At 40.3% G+C, this 17,038-nt stretch overlaps 1 protein-coding gene across 3 annotated transcripts; it reads left to right on the forward strand.

Annotated features, from left to right (window-relative positions):
• Positions 1 to 1,524: 1,524 nt before the first annotated feature.
• Positions 1,525 to 13,163, forward strand: CD274 (CD274 molecule). 3 transcript variants are annotated; one of them, XM_075411706.1, is made up of 8 exons: positions 1,525 to 1,653; positions 3,746 to 3,814; positions 4,493 to 4,846; positions 5,317 to 5,598; positions 6,843 to 6,953; positions 9,379 to 9,429; positions 10,389 to 10,454; positions 11,412 to 13,163. In XM_075411706.1, exons 2-8 carry the CDS (start codon positions 3,760 to 3,762, stop codon positions 11,432 to 11,434), a joined length of 942 nt encoding a protein of 313 aa, XP_075267821.1. In that variant the 5' UTR covers positions 1,525 to 1,653; positions 3,746 to 3,759; the 3' UTR covers positions 11,435 to 13,163. The 3 variants fall into 3 exon arrangements, with proteins under 3 accessions (XP_075267821.1, XP_075267819.1, XP_075267820.1); XM_075411704.1 differs by lacking the exon at positions 1,525 to 1,653 and adding an exon at positions 3,304 to 3,454; XM_075411705.1 differs by lacking the exons at positions 1,525 to 1,653; positions 9,379 to 9,429; positions 10,389 to 10,454; positions 11,412 to 13,163 and adding exons at positions 3,304 to 3,454; positions 8,993 to 9,248.
• The last annotated feature ends 3,875 nt before the right edge of the window (positions 13,164 to 17,038 follow it).

Consider the following 17,038-nt stretch of genomic DNA (forward strand, 5'->3'; position numbering starts at 1 on the left):
AACGAAACCCCTGTCCCGGTCTTGTATTTGCTACTAAACGCTGACATGGCTAAAGCAACCCAGTGACCTGGAGGCAAGCGCTGGAAAAAAGAGGAAACCCAATTTCGTGGCATTGGAAGCTGGCCGCATCAGTGACTCCCGTGGCCTCGCAGTCAGGACTTCACAGATTTGTTTCGGTTTCTTTTTGTTGCGCCTTTTCTTCCGAGAAGATATCGTGAAGCCTGTTTTTAAGCACAGAAGGGATCAGTGGAAATTAACCTTCATGCACCTCACCTACTGCGGAAATCCACCCCCTCAGTCCCCCAAGGTAGTTTCAGGTTATCAGAACCTAAATGTTACATTCAGCTGTTTCATATACCGCTGTCCCTGGGCTCCTCCCACACGTCAAGTAAAAAGGTTAATGCTTACCAGTTTTGTCTATTATGTGTTTTTAGTTCCATGACAGATACTGTGAGTGGGCTGTCAAGTGGAAAGAAGAAAATACTTCGTGAAAACTTCTAAGTCGTCATTTCACCGTATTTTAATGCTTCTGAAAATCTCAACACTGTTTTTGAGATACGCAGAGACAACAAAAGTAAGTGAACTTACACTGAAACACATTTAAAGTTGTATTTTATGCTGCTGACCAGTTTATCCCGCTACAGTCTGCAAATTAATGTGAGTACATGCTTTGGTTTCTAATACTTGTTTTTGTTCTGTATTCTTGAATGACTTCTAGAATTAAGAAAAAGACAGTGCCCTTTGTTTTTTGCGAAGCTAATGCATAGGCTTAACAACTCTTGCACCACATAGTGGCAAGGCAAGGGGCCTTCCCTTGGCTCCAGTCTTGGGGAGAGAATATCTGTTCTTACCAGAGACAGGTAGGCAATGCTCTTCCTATTATTCCAACTTATGACCTTGGCAGATGTGAGTAAGTTGTGTAGTAATTTCCAGTCATTGTTAGCAGCTGTTTGGCGCCACTTGAAATTAATACTGTGGGGACCCTGAGTGTGTGTAGATGGATGACTTCTCGCTACTGATGTTCCAGGACTGTTGCTCATATAGCTTCGATCAGATGACAAATGCCTGTGGTATTTTATGCACCAATTTTCCCAACATATCTGCCTTTGGTTACAGTGAATCACAGTTAGCAATAGAGAATTTTCCCTAGTGGGGTTTTTTCCAATAACGGGGAAGTTTCCTAAAGAAGTAGGTGCAGTTACATCAGCATTTAAGTTCTGTCACAAGAAGTCTTTGTGCAAATAGTTCTGTTTTTTCCTGTCTTCTTCATGTGATTGTGAGGGAAACATAGAGCAACAATACTGAAGAGCATTCTGCACAGTGAATATCATTTTGCTTTTAGAGAACTGTGTTTGCCATAGATGTCAGCAGCTGGCAGGAGGAGAGAAGGGGCATTGTGGTAGGTTCTGTGAGAAAAATAGCAAGAAGATTGCAGCTTTGCTAAAGATCTTTGATTGGCATCGAAGTCTCGAGCTGCTTCAGCTGATCCAGCCAGGGGATCTTTCTGCTCAGGATGAAACGGGAGAAGGATCTGTAATGGTGACTGCGGTGGGTTTTTTCATGCGCATCTGGATTTGACCTGGACCTGCTTTTTTCTCTCTGAAAGTGAAAAACTGAGTACAGCAGCAGACTTTCTCAGTCTTGAGGAATTTTGTAAGTAATGGTCATACTTCTTTTGTGTGTAGTAAGGCTTGTTTTCCTCTACAGTGGGAGAAATCATGCAAGTTAAAGTTCAGCAATTGCAGGATACAAGCACGGGTCTCAGAACCATAGAAGCTTACTTGGTGTCATCCACCTTCCGGGAGTTAATCAGAACCGGAGTTCATACCGACATTCAGATTTCCTGACAAAAAAGTGGGTATGGGTTGCATGCGGTGGGTGTGGGAACCCTTCCGTGACTGTAGGGCATATGCTGTTTGTTCTGAGCAGTCACCCAGCTACAGCCTCTACTTTAAAAAAAGCAGAAAGTATCCTGGGGCTGAGCGTGCTACAGCTCTGGTCATTCTGGCATGGGGAGCGTAGCGGGGTGCACACCTACACCTGTCGTTCTTGGTGGCCTGCTCGTCTGCAGGCTCGCCTCTAAAGTACGCGTGATCAGAGCACACGTTGTGGGATCGGTATGCCTCCACCTTGTCTCAGAAGCTTTACTCTGGAGCTTAGTTGGTGCTCTGGACTGCTTTTTACTCAGGCAGTGGCATCATGATGGAAGCACTCGCACGTGTGCACATCACCAGAAGCTCTCAGGTACACACAGGATTAGGCAGCAGTTTGCTAGTGCTTTTAAGAACATCACTCATGGCAAAGTGAATTGGGTACCTAACTGCATTAAGAAGCCTGGGGTTTATTTATCAATGAAACAGGTCTTTTGCCCTGCGGATCTTATTTGTGTTTTCCCATCCCTGTTAGCACAACATCCTTTTGTAATTGCTCATGCCTGCCTAACAGTGTATTAGACTGACTCCCTTTCTCGGCTCCATCTGTGTTGCCTGCTGCAAACCTGCTACTGGGATCAGGCAGCAGCAATCTGAGGAAAAAAGTAGCTTGAATCAAATTCTTATGAGGAGTCTAATTCCCTTAAGCCACAACACTGTAAAGGCACGTGTCATATGATTCAGGACAATATTGTTACTTTAATATCATCTTAAAGTTGACAACCAGAGAAGGAAAGACAAAACATCTTACCAAAAATGGTGAGTTGCAGACCAGATAGAAATTCATCAGTTAGGAAGCGTGACAGTTACCGCAGTTGCCTAATTTCTTAGGCAAGTGCTGAAGCTACCACTAGAAAACAGTTGAAGGCAATCTTTCGTTGTTTTTGTGGCTGTTTGGGTATCCACGATGATGACTTTATTTGGATAAAATTCTACAGTGCTCTGTACTCACAAAAGAATTCCATTACAGTGAGTTTGAATTTTTCTTGAGGGTAATTTGAAAAATGATGGCAGTGTTTGATACTAGTATTGCTCCGACTTAAAATACACACTTAGCAAGTGCAGTGGGTGTGTGGAGGTTAAGTGTATGAATTGACAGTAATCACTGTTTCATAACGTTAAAGTGTTGTGTAGCAGTATAAAAGCTATGTCAATAAAGAGAGTAAAAACTTGTGACAGAAAATTGAAATAATTTACGTGTTCAGACGTAAAGTAGCAGAAATTCAAGACAATAGATTTTGTTTGTAGGCTGACTGTTTTTGTCACTGTTTTACAAAGACACTGTTGTATAAATAGTCATTAAGTGATTAATTACTACAGGAATTCTGTTCACAATCTATGTAGCTTCACAAGCCCTGTAATGAGTACTGTGAGACCAGAGGTATGTTCACAGTAGGTCAAAGGCAAACAGGTGGGGAAGAACTAATTTCCATTTCTTCCACAGAACACGTATAGAAAACTCCTTTATCCTCCTACCAGGAGCAACGCTCCCTGCTACAGTTTAGGGGAACAGCTGGGTATTTGTGAGTATTTATTTACTGATTGACAGATAGTGATAAAGCATGTATTTTGCCATAGCCGAGGACAAATGTATAAAGCAAAGCAAATTAGATGTTCCTCCTGGACCCACACAGGAAGCTTTCTGCCAGTTAATCTACTGTAGCTGAAGGTGCAATTTTGTCATGTTTTTGTCAAGAGTGGAATTCAGTGCCTGCTGTCCAGTTCTTTGTGTGGAGTGACTACAAAACGTATTTGACAATGCAAGTTAGAAAATGAGCAGACATTTATACTTGTCTATTATTTTATCATTTTAGGTCCTAGCTACGTCATGGAAAAGCCTTTGGTTTTGTTTATATTTTTATTCTACTGGCATTTGCTAAACGGTAAGAAGCTGATTGGTAAGAAGCAGTAGAACTGTTTAAGTATGTTTCCTTTCCATGTATAAGCACAGAAATGTTAATTCCTCAGTTTTCCTTCAGGTGATAGCATTTGGAGTTTTTTCCTTAATGTTTTAAATAAAAAGGCCTTAGCATGCTTTCACATTAAACTAGATATGTGTGCTTAATAAGTGTGCTTTGATATGGGGCCAGGTTGAAACCCCTGTAGGTGTTTCAGCATAGACACCATTTCAGACAAGGTACTGTTTGCGTTACACGAAATAGTTTTACTGGCACTGTCAAACCTGGGAATTGCATGTATTCTTTAAAATTGTGTGTAAAAACAATCGACATCTCCATAGACACAACATTCCCATCCGAGGCACGAGCAATTGCCTGTTACTGTAGCAGTGTCCTGAAAGCTACGGCTGAGGGGCTGTGCACATACTTTTGCCTGTTTTTAGTACAGCATCACACTGCGTGTGCGCACAAAGTGGGTCTCTGCAGGTATAAATAGCTCAGTTTGTCCCAAACTTGGGCAAGTGCATGCAAAAACGTTTAACTTTTCTGAACGGGGCAGATGGGTTTGGTCCTTGAAATGTTCTATGTATATGGTAAGTCATCACTTCGAATATTAGGCATATAATTGGAAAATTAATTTTTCTTCCAAATCTTGTTTTTCAGCTTTATTCACGGTTGAAGCTCCCCAGTCACTTTACACTGTGGAACATGGGAAGAATGTGACCATGGAATGCACATTTCCAGTGAATGGGAAATTAAAGTTTAGAGAGTTAAGTGTCAGCTGGGAAAAGAAAGACGAGTTAAAGAAACAGGTTTATGTACTTCTCAGAGGAGAGGAAGACTTCAAAAGTCAGCACAGTGACTTTAAGGGAAGAATAAAATTGTTGAAAGAGAACCTGAACTTTGGAAAATCTCTCCTTCAGATCACTGATGTGAAGCTCAGAGATGCAGGGTTTTACCGCTGTCTTATTGGCTACGGGGGAGCCGACTACAAGACAATCAATCTGAAAGTTAAGGGTGAGTGCAGTACTGCAGGAGGTTCAGTGCTATCTGATACTGTTAAAAGATTTCAGAGGAGTCCCTGAAGTAAGACACGTCTGGGTAAGCATTTAAAGAAACCTCTCCAGAGACAGGAGCTGCCTCGTGGCCTTTGCACTGTCGTACAGCTTTGTGTTTCTGTCTAGGCTGAATCCATGTTCTGTCCTTTATTTGCCCTCATGACACACAAGGAGTGGTGTTGCAAAACCGTCTAGACAGGACAAAGACCAGAAAGCTAATGCAATTTTCTAAACAGCGTCATAATTGGAATACATCCTGCACTTCCAGTTACTATGTAGAGACACAATAGTGATATTTACTTTTCCTGTCAGGAGCGTTATTTACAAAATCCAAGCTGATGGGGGGCTGGGGGTAAAGAAAAGATGTCTTGCTAATATGTGCTGTTCTTCTAGCTTCCCACCAGTAACCATTTTCTTCCATTTGTTTAGCTCCTTATAGACGTATAACCAAAGGAGTGGTGAGCACAGGAGAGAACGAATGGAAGTTGACATGTCAGTCAGAAGGATACCCAGAAGCAGAAGTGATATGGCAAAACAGAGAATATGAAGATTTGAGTGATAAGGCAAACACAACTTATGAAACTGGAAGCGACCAGCTGTATCGTGTGACAAGTACCCTTACAATCAAAAGTAGGATTGATGAGATTTTTTACTGTATATTCTGGAATAAAGAGCTGCAAGAAAATACATCTGCCATTTTACATATAGCAGGTAACATTTCTAAACTTCATTTATGGTAATACACGTCAAGGTTCTATGTCATTTTGTCCCAGTTGAATTGGCTGTGATTTGTTTGTCTTTCCTATCTAATTTTGAAAAGGCTAAAAAGAAATACCTGTGTCGTGAAGTTTTGCTATTAGTGTTATATATTTCAACTTACTAACATGTTCATCGTGCATGTGTGTAAGGAATTCAAGGACAGGAATTTTGCATGACCTACAGTTATGAGAAAATTGAGTCTGAGAGTTAAAAAAACTTCCATTATTTGAAAAGCGTATAGCTTGGAGTCTAGAAATTAAACCCTCCCATATGAATTAAACAAACCTTCCAAGAAATTTCTGTTTTGCTGATGATAACTGTCAAATAAATTTGAACAATATGGTCTCTTCCTGCCACTACAGCCTTTGCTTTGAGGGTATTTAAATTTAACAAATTGTATGCATTTTTTTTTCTCATAAAGTCTGGACTGAAGGAAGACACATGAATGGAGAAGACCAATACAGTTTCTCATTAGACCTTTTAACTGGGCACCACCCCTACTGCTTTTGCTTTTGGTTACTCTTTTAATTTCTGCATTGTGCCCTGATATGTTTGCACAAGCTTTCAGCCAGACTGGAGACCTGATCCAACTCAAAAATAGTATTTCTGTTTATCAGACTGTTACTTGGTCAGGCCCTTTCCCTGGCCCTGTTCACCATGCAGTTTTGGTTCACCATGCTGGCACACTTTTTGGGACTGACAAGGGGTGGCAACAGGCAGCTGAGAGTGAGAAAGCCAAGTCATCCTTTCAGTGAGTGGTGAGCAGGCAAGTTCGGCTTTAACAAGAAGTGCCTCTGGGATTCAAGGAAGCCACCTGTCCTTTGCACTCAGAGCTTCACCAGATGAAAGGGACTCTGTTCTCTTTCTCCATCGGCTCTTTCTTGTAGTCCTGATGGGAAGCTAAACTAGATATAACACTTTGTACCTTGGTGACAGGCGGGATTTGTGACGGGAATCAAAGACTCTATCACATGGAATGCAGGAAGCAAAGATAAATACGAATATGTTCTATCTTTTTTTCCCTTTATTGGGATGAGATACGGTGAAGTGCACCATCAGCACCTGACCTTAGACACAATCTAAAATGCTATTATGTCTAAACTGCTCATAGCAAAAATAATATGGTGAGAATGAAAGGAAAAGATTGAAACTTATGCAATTATGTATTGTCTTTCATCCGTTTGTTTTTCCCAAAGATTCAGCTGATGGTGTCCTGTGGACTGAGAGCAGACGTTTTGTTGGAGAAATTCTCATTATGACTGCTTTCTTTGGATCAGTGCTCCTGTTTACGCTCTGCGTAAGAAAAGGTATTAAAATTATTTGTTTTAGTGTGTCTTACTTATTACCAGTCTGTTCTTTTAATTTGTTCTCACAGAGGTGGGATGAGATTATAAAAGTCTGCCTTTGATCTTTCGCCCTGAAACCACCAAATTTTTTACCACATTGTTTGAGTGGAACAGGTTGTCAGCCCTTCACAAACCACTTAGCCATGCATCTATATTAATTTTTCTTATAGGTAATGATGTAGAGCAGTAAGATTAGTGTCTAATCTATTCAAACATTGAAGTACAGCTTATGCAGCTACTGGAAATCGAAGTTTTCTATTCTGTGTCCTCCTTCTTGATTGGGGACCAAAACGCTGGGAGCAGACAGGGCACTGGAAGTTTTTCAGTTTGGTTTTTTTTCCTGCATTCTCTGAAAAATTTTGCTGAACTGTAAGCACATGTTTTTTTAAGTTATCTGATTGTTATGAACTCTCTATATATTACTATTATGGTTAAAACACTATAAAAATGGTGGACTACATCTGAAGTGATAAGTCCAAGGTTTTGAGTCTGAAAGATTTTTTTTTTCACAAGAGGGAATATTTCCACTGTGACTTCATACCACTTGATTAATTTCCTTGTTAAGTGTTGAGCTTTTTCGATTCACTTCACTGACTTGAATTGGACATTTTCAGCATCACAGTATGCTGAAGAGCTAAAGCACTGGTGGTAACTTGTTTTTACTTGCTAGCTAACCAAAGAAAAACTTGGAGAAACATTTTTTAGGGTATTTGAGCATTAAAAGATTATGGTTTGCCCCCATATTAAAGAAAAAATGTTTGAAATGTGTTGTTTAACTTGAAATAACTGCTGCTACACTGTTTTCTTTGTTTGCTTGGTTGTGTTTTTTTTTCCTTGGAGGGCAGGGAGGTGTGTTTGAGGATTTTATATTCAGGGGCATCTTTTACTCTTCATTTTAACAGATAACAAAAAGTTATGCAGGTCTCAGAACATCCATAGGACTCACTTGAAAATATTGAAAGGAAAGTGGTTTTTGCCAGAAGTCTTCCTCTGTATAACAAATGGGTGTGTTTTTTTAGCTGATGTGTAGCTACTTCTTTTTTTCTGAGTAACTTTTTGATTTTTTTTTTTGTCAAGTTGTCTGCATAGAAAAAGTTAAAGAGGCATTGAACTTGATACAGTACTCTTAGCATTACAATATAATGCTGGCATGACTCTCTAAATTAGTACCAGAAATGCTCCAAAAACCTGAACAAAATAGTTGACTAAATGCTCCTCTCTAAATTGTTGAGTTCTATAGGAGATGTAAATGTGTGTAGGTAGCATGAACCTCAGCTGGAACTAACGCAAAGGCTAGTTGTACTGTCTTTTCAAGTGGTATCTCCAAAGTTTCCACAGTAAGAGAGGTGTACTTTCTGACGTGGTATAGCAGAACTGTTGGTTTTCCTGTCTGCCAGCTCTCTTTTCCACAGCGAAAACCAGAAACAGTGCTAATTCTGTCTGGAAATCACACAAAACTGTCTATAAGCTAACTCTACACTAAGCATTCATGTTCAAGTTCCATAAAATAAATACAAGATAGAACTAAATGTGGATATTCAGTGTTTTGCTCACAAACCCATCTCCTAGACTATGGACATGTGTCCTGGGAGAAGTGTTTGCAAGCTTAACAGGCTTGCAGGTGATGCTAACAGGCTGCAGAAGACCTGTAGATAACCCTCCATGTGTGAGAATTTACTTGCCCTAAGAATGTGATAGGATGGGAGTAGAACATGAAAGTGGAAGAAGGGACAGCAAAATCCTTGACTTCTCAGAAGATTCCCATCTGGGGATTTCAGTGAAGGTCAGAAGTTTCCTGGGTTGCCTCAGTAATATGTATTGTTCGGGTGTATACATGATAATGTATGTACATGTCACGATGTATGTGATTATCATGATTATGACACACACACGTATATATTACATAAACTACAAGTTGATGTAGAAGCTAAAGTAGTAGCAACAGGTTTTTATTTTAAAACACAAGCTGTTATAGATGACCGGACAATTGATTCTTTCAGAATGGAACCTCCTTGGAATATGGGCTTTTTTCCCCTCAGCAGTACAGAGAAGGTGATCCCCTACGTGTCCCCTGTTGCCCAATATCTTCAAATTCGAGGTGAAAATATACAATGGAAAACAATTTGAACAGGTATTTTTTAGTGAATCTAGTCTATAATATCAGTGGAGTTGGGGCTTAGGAACAAGGAAAGGAAATTGGAAAGGAAAGTGACAGACTGGGCGCACTGAAGAATATATTTTAAAGTCTTTGAAGAAATGGAGTGCTTTGAGAACCGATGATTACACTAAGCTAAGTGTGCTCTTCCCACCAGCGTGCTTAAGCCCTCACTAGATCTAAAGGAAGTATTTTGCTTTCTTTTTGATTTTCTCTCTTATTTTCTTTCAGTTAGAGCAAATAAGGACAGCAGAACAACTGTGGCGATTTCATCAACTGCAAGTACGTATCTATGGCATAAATCTAGCTCAGTGTGATTCTTGTGGAAATAAGTGCTTGAGAATTTACTTTGGAACGGTGACAGCCAAATGCAGATTTACATTCAACTTTCGTTTTGCTTTCTACTTTTCAATTGTGTAACAACTGTAAATTGGAATTGAAGAATGACTTTTCATTACTATGTCAACTTCTTGAAAGGAAGATGTGAAAGAAAAGCATACTTGTTCCAGGAGCAGATGCAGTCCTGACATGCACAAGAGAAGGACAGAGTGGTGGGCTGTGTTTTGGAAAGTCTGTGATAGGGTGCGACATGCTCCCTGGAACATATACCTCAGGATGGCAGCACATCCTGGTGTGCAGACTCTGTGCTGCAATTTGAGCCATGTTGGCATGATCCTGTGTTTTCTGTAGTATTACAGTGTGCGTTTGAGGGTCTTTGTCACAACATTGAGGACAGAGGGTTTGGTCCAGTTGAGAGAAGCACAGCAAGAAGTTTTAGCATCCCTAAGTTTCTTTTTTCTCCTGTTGAGATACTGATGTTATTTGCTGTGAGCAAAGCTCAGTGAATGACAACGAGACAACAGAGGAAGCAGTGGAGAGAGTTAATATTTACAGTGGGAGAGAAGAGATTAAAATCCTTTAGCATCCTCTCATGATGGCTCATGGTTGTTTTTTTCTTTTTTTGATTTGTTGTATGGTTTTAGTTGGAGATGACTTCAAATTAAACTGCTGTGTGAAAGTTAGTTCCTACGAGCAGTTGGGGTTTTTCCTAAGAAAACATCTTTTGACAGTACTTGCCCAAGATGGACACAGCATTTGGTATTAATCTCTTCCCCTGATCTGCATTTAACTCACATAGTTCCCGGACGGCCTGATATAGCAGCTTTTAACCAAGATTTATCACTATAGGAAAAGTTTAAGCTATGCTGACTGTTATCTGTATGTATGTCATTTATTTAAAGAGCTGTCGAAAGATAAGGACACACACGACTGCAGAGCTACTTCTTTTGAAGACAAAGAGCTGAAATGTAAGTATAAATGATAAAGGGAAAAACAGCAGCACATTGCCCACAGCATAAATCATGATTCATGGCTGGTTTATTTAGTTCCTTGCTTCAACAGACAGAGCCTTCAGGAGAAGTACAGCTTCCCATTCTGTGTCTTACAAACTCACCGTCATAACTCATTGTGTACTGGGACTTACAGAAAATAATTTAACCTGATTTTAAAAATAAAAAGAAAAGCCATGCAAAGGAAAATGTGATGTGGAGATACATAACAGCCCAAATTAGGATTTTCTGTAGCTTGCGATCAGTTGTGCCAGCACAACTAAAGGAGTGGTGATGGCAATGGGGAGGAAGACCTTATGCCATCACGGCCACTCAAGCGAGTCTCAAGCCGTGAGATTCTGTCTCGGCAAAGCAAGAAAACAAATGACCAAATCTCTGAAACATACTGTGCTGTGGAACAGAAGGGTGAAGTTACTGAGGTTTTTCTTTCATGTTCTTGATGGCTTCTAAAGCACTTACATGGACTACATCCTGACTCCCTCCCTGCTACACTTTACTGTAGTAACCATAAACAACGGTGAGACTGCTGGTCCCGAAGGTGCAGATCTCCAAGTCGAAGAGTTAGGGCCTGGGGATACGCTGCTAAGGGATACTGACAGATAGAGCACTGAATGTGTTTGAAAGACTTCAGAAGAAGATTTTAAAAGAATGGGGGACCTAAGGCACAGCAATCTCACTGTGTGCTGAAGAGCATTGCCCACCAGTGCTTTTGAACTACCACTTTATTTCCTCCCATGATCATCTTTTTCTGTTTGACCTTTTAATTAATTTCATTTTAGATCTTTAATTTTGACAATGAAGGAAATTTTTTTTTGGTGCCTCCAAATTGTAGGAGAGTCCTAAAGCCATGAAATGTTCTGTGACTTCATCATTTTGTAATTCAATAACTTTTTCATGTAATTCTTCCTTTTACAGATATGCAAATTGAAGAGACCTAGAGAAAGCAGGGAAAGCTTTTTTCCTCTGTGGTGAAGGTTTGACAGCTCAGATGTTCTGTGTTCTGTCTGTTAAGGGGGATATTAATTTTTTGTTTTTATTCTGTGATGGTGACCTTCTTCCATATCTTTGTAACTCAGGAAAAACTGCAATGAAGTTAATAGAATTATTATACCGTAAAATGTCCTTGCATTCAGGCTTCTGTGTATGTGACTAGGTATGGAGGTATTTATTTAAATATCCAGGTTTCTGCTTTCTCAAGTTTATGCACTTTCAAAACCACATTTCATTAAAAATATCTTTAGTGTAAAGCACTTTAGGTCTGTGACCATCAAGAATTTCATAGCATCTTCTGGGCTTTTTTTTTCCACCTGAGCCCTCAGTTCCTTACACAGATTTTGTTTTCCAGCTCTGAAATAGATGCTGTAATCCTCTTGGCAACTATGGTTTGGAAATAATAAGATAATACTGAGCTTCTTGATCTCTTTCTCTAAAAAGTGTTTTGGGGATTTAATTTCCTTTGTGACATGGCTGGCACTACTTGGTTACTGCTCATTACTCTCCTGATGTACCACTGGGGGATAATGCAACTCTTTGGACATTGAGGAAGAACAGGCTCTTGATTTGAACTGTCTTTTTGTTCATTTTGGGAATAGAAGAAAGAGAACCTTCTCCCTTCTAGGACATGACATACATGCTCATGTGGTTGCTTAAGCAATGCTGAGGGAACATGCTCCTGGATTCCATTTCTTAAGCTATTGCTTTGTTACATTTTGCTAGGTGCATAGCTTTTTTGGGAGGTCATACACGGATTAAAATTATTTATTACAATGCTATTCACAATTTTTTTTTTTTAATAAAATACATTTTGTTTTTCTCGTGTTTTTTTCCTCTTATATTTGACTTGTCAATAAGTAGTGCGGGCACTACTTGTGCATTTTCTGGGAAAATCAGGTGTCTAAGATTTGGGTTTAGAGTAGTGTCTATACCCATGTCATCCCTCTAATGGCTCCCACAAAGAAGAGACAGTGGAGATCTGGAATCTCATTGGGCTTAGGTTTTATTTTTGTATTTAAAATAAATGAATCTGTTGCGCAGTCTTAAGGATGTGAAGGCAGCCCTCATCTCACAGCTTCACTGCTGGCAGTATTCGATCTGGCTAAGGTAAAGTTGTGTTTAATAAATCGCAGCAAGCTGCCCTGTATAGTAGGACAGAGAAATGTGTCTGTCCTGGTTTTGGCTGGGATAGTTTTCCTCCCAGTAGCTGCTGTGTTTTGGATTTCGTACGAGACGAATGTTGAGAGCACTGTTATAACTGTTTTCAGTTTTTGCTATGAAATCAAGAGCTTTTCCCAGTCTGCCATGTTCAGCTGACGCACAGGTGTGCGGGAGCTGGGAGGGAGCACAGCCCGGCAGCCAGCCCAGGCTGGCCAGTGGAAACATTCCATACCTGGACATCATGCTCAGTGTATGAAGCGGAGTTGGCCAGGGGACAGGAATCCTTGTTTTTATTCTCTTTTCCATGAGTTTGAATCCTCTCTTCTCTGGGAGTTTGATCTTCTTGGGGAGTTTTGTGAAGTTTACACAAGTTCCAGGTTCTGCAGTCACTGCACAAGGACTGTTTGCGAATCGGTCATTGGGTGGTGAGAAAATGGTACAGTGTATAGTTTGTTTTGCATATTCATTATTATCATTATTATTAGTGTAGTATTAGTAGTATGAGTATTTCCTTTGTTGCCTTATTAAATTGTCTTTATCTCAACCCACGAGTTGCCCTTTTGTGCTTTTCTCCTCCCCATCGCTCTGGGGGGGAAGGGGAGGGGTGAGGGAGCAGCTGTCTACTGCTGAGTTGCCAGCTGCTGGGTTAAACTACAACAGTGTCTCATAACCATAATGGAGTTGGTAGATGTAAGGTAAGTAAAATAGTTACTGTAAAGTGATTTCCCTAATTCACTGCAGAGCTTGCATGTTCTGATACTGGTTCTTGCCATTTGGTTCTTCAAGGATGCTGTACGAACTTGGAACATGCCCTCCCTCTTCCAGCATGCTTTTTGAGGCCACAGTCTGGGTGTCACCAAAGGCGATGGCCAATTTTTAATCATTCCTGGAGTGCAAGAATGGCTTTAGAAATATTGAGGGCCATTTGTAGAAAAAGCACTGACTCTCCTCAGGACACAAATGTATTTTCATGTCACCACAGAAATAATTCCCCTTCAAGACAACCTCTTCATTTTCTACTTCCTCTTTCAGACAGCAACAGCTGTTCTCATATTAAAGTAAGAGTTTGCTCCTTTTAGTTATTAGCAGCCTTTGCAAGGCAGTGCTGTTAGTGCATGCTTAGTGTCATGGAACCATTGTCAATGTCTTTATCAAGCAGTACTGGACAGCAGGAACTGTTACATCTATCTTTTCCTGGCAGAAGAAGAGGTAAGTTGCTGTTCATAGTGCTGTATATCAGATGAGTTAAGATAATGAAACGAAGGGATATAAATAGATTTTTAAATTCTGTAGCTGAACCCTATGGTCCAAAATGCCAGTGCTTGAATTCCTGAATGAAATTTTGCTACTTCATTAGAAGAGCCGGACGCATGGTGGATAACACATGATGTGAAAAGACATGTCCTCTCTAAATAAGCTCTACTTTATATTTCTCTGACATCTAAATCGGGACTTGTGTAATCTAATTTTAGTAATTTTACAAATTAGGCTTTTAGGATAAGCTAAGTCTCTTTGCTTCATTTTTATGAATACAGGGAAACAGGCCCACATGCTCATCCTCCACTGCCATGAGTTGTTTCAGAACAATTACTTTCCACTGGTCACAGAGGGAGAATACACTCCTAACTGAAAATACAACACATTTAGGTAATGAGAACTAGGCAAGAGGAAATCCTTCCTGTCCTAACATAAGAAATGTAGTTAAACACCATGTTTGTCATTATCTTTTTTCCTCCAGTTAACAATTTTTGTGTGCTACTTCAGTGTTCTTGGATATCTGGAAAATGAAATCCAGCAAGAAGCTAGAGTGGACTCAGCTCCAGTAAGCTGCATTTTGCTTCCTGATGGCCAAGCATTGTTACATGGCCAAAAGTACTCAGAAAAGCCTGGTTCAAGTGCGCAATCTAAATTGGCTTATTGGTGTTTGAGTTCAGGACTCATTCATTTGAAAAATGTAATTCTGAACCAGTCTGGTGTCCTGTTTTGTGATGTGGCATTTCATTTGTAAAATATGAATGTTACTACTAATATTACATTAAAGAATAACTAATAGTAAGAAAAATAGAATCATTGCTGTTGACCTGCAGGGTTTTTCATGGAGCAGCAGGCAGAGTGTGTGCGCCTTCTCCCTTTTGGTCAAAAAAGTAACTTTAATATCCTTGAGTGACATATACCAGTGGTTCATCATCCAAGCGTGGGCTAACCAGCAATACAGCAGAGATGTTAAATGTGAAAATTCTGCTTTTGCAGACATTAGCAGTGGGACTTCTGGTTTTGCAGCATTTTCTCCCTAATCCTGTGTCTCCCTCTCCATGTTTCTCTGGTCCTGCAATCTAGGTCAGTGTTCCAGTCAAGTCCCTCCCGGGTATTGCTGGGTTCACAAGATACACAAGGCAGGTCACTGACACTTGGTCAATTGTAGTGAGCTTTCTGTCTCCCTGCCTCAAACCAAGAACACATGAAGAAAACCTATTGTAGCCAGAGCTGGCTCAGAATGGGTAGAAGACAGTGATGGTAACTGTGAAGTAATTTTGAGGTACCTTTTCTGTGAGGTGGGAAGAGGACAAGGAACACTTTTGTTTTGCTTCCAGAAGTCTAGAAACTAGACACCTAGACACAAGGGAGGTAAGAGATTCTTCAACAAACACGTGAGGAAGTTGCGGAGGGCGTAGGCAAGCAAAGCGCAAAGAAGAGAAGGACCAAAGCAATCGACAAAACAAAGCTTCCCTGAGGAGTTTATGCAGGTAGACAGTCTTCCTTGGTAGGACACTGGTATTCTGCAAAAGCGTTTGCTGGGAATCGCCATGACTCCAGCTGGGACATCCACCTTTCACAATTTCTCTGGCAAAAGGTTCTCTCCTGCCTTTCCCACCTGAAAATGCCTACGGGCTCTACATGACTTGCATGTCATTCATATTTTTATGCCTTTATTTTACTGTTAATAAATTCTTTAAAAAATGTTATTAATTGCAAGTGTGTTTGCATAAATACTTCTCTCTAAATAAGCTGTTTGTCTTAGCGTGGAAGGCCACGAAGCAAACAAAGCCTTTGAGAGTTGGTGGCAGCTAGAGGGTGAAGATGGAGTGGAGAGAAACAGTAGGCATAAGCATCAGTCAGGAAGACATGCCTTAGGATGAATTCCCTCACTCTCGTGTACTTAAAAAGAGCACAGAACTCAGTTGCTGCCATCTTTTCCCCTTGGCTTTTACTGAAAGTGTTAGGACATCAGGCAAACTTGATTTTAATTGTAAATCATAGATCAAGCTCAACTGTGGCCCTATGTAATCTTCTCTCTCCTTCATGTGTCTGATCATCCAAACCATTCACTTCTAGCAGCTGCCAAAGAGGTCACTGAGAGTGTCAGGCTACCGAGGAATTACTTTCTGTGGTAGGGCTACACAGAGTAAGTTTACTGAGAAAGAAAGAGTAGTGTAACAGTGATTTCACTGAGATGGATTGCTGTGCACCAGGCAGCAGGAGACATGATTCCATGGTCAGAGTCAGACTGGAACTGTGAAGGAGGCAATCATCATATATCGTCCTAAACCAGCCAGGACTCATGGGACTAAAGCCACAACCACTCGTTGTGTGGAGCGGGAGCACAGTTGTCCCAAGTGATGAGGAACTAACTGGAGACAGAAGAGCATGTGTGTCCCACCTGTAGAACCCATGCATTCGAGAAACCGAGGAAGAGTCCACTGTATCCTCTTTCATGTCTCCCACTACCCAGTAACAGTAAAATGCAAAGAGACATCCATTGATAAGGTTGTTTAATAGAACAGAATACTTTATGTTAGAAACGAGCTCTGGGAGTCACCTAGTCCCATCTTCCACTCAAAGCAGGGACAACTTAAATCCAATTGCCCAGGCTTTTTCCTGTCCAGTCTGGTGTATTTTTAAGTACGGAGATTCACAAACTTGCTAGGAAACAGCGTTTGACTACCCTAATTTTGATTTTTTTTTTTTTTTAATAATATGGACGTAGATGAAAATGAACAGGAAATGTGTTCTGCAAATGTTAGGTAATCTCTCAAGGAATTCTCATAAAGTTAATCTGATTAAAATTAAGAAAATGTAACTTGACAGTTTCATGAATGTGGAATAGTCCTAGTACATGCAAGTTCAAATACCAAGGCTGTACGCTGCCCTAATGAGCAGAAATCCAGCAAAAAAAATAGGGGTGTAATTAAAAGCAGAATTTGAGCATATACATTTTACAGAATGCTTTGAATAAAAGTGTTTGGATGCATGTTTTCAGCAATGCAAAGCACTGAACTCAAGAGCATGTTCAACACGAAACATCAAAATGAAACTGGAACTACTCAGAAATTACTAAGAAGCTTGGTGGTTTCCTTTTAACAGTCAGTTGTTTTGTGACATAAAGTCTG

Source organism: Opisthocomus hoazin, chromosome Z (genome assembly GCF_030867145.1).
Source record: "Opisthocomus hoazin isolate bOpiHoa1 chromosome Z, bOpiHoa1.hap1, whole genome shotgun sequence".
Taxonomy (NCBI): Eukaryota; Metazoa; Chordata; class Aves; order Opisthocomiformes; family Opisthocomidae; genus Opisthocomus; species Opisthocomus hoazin.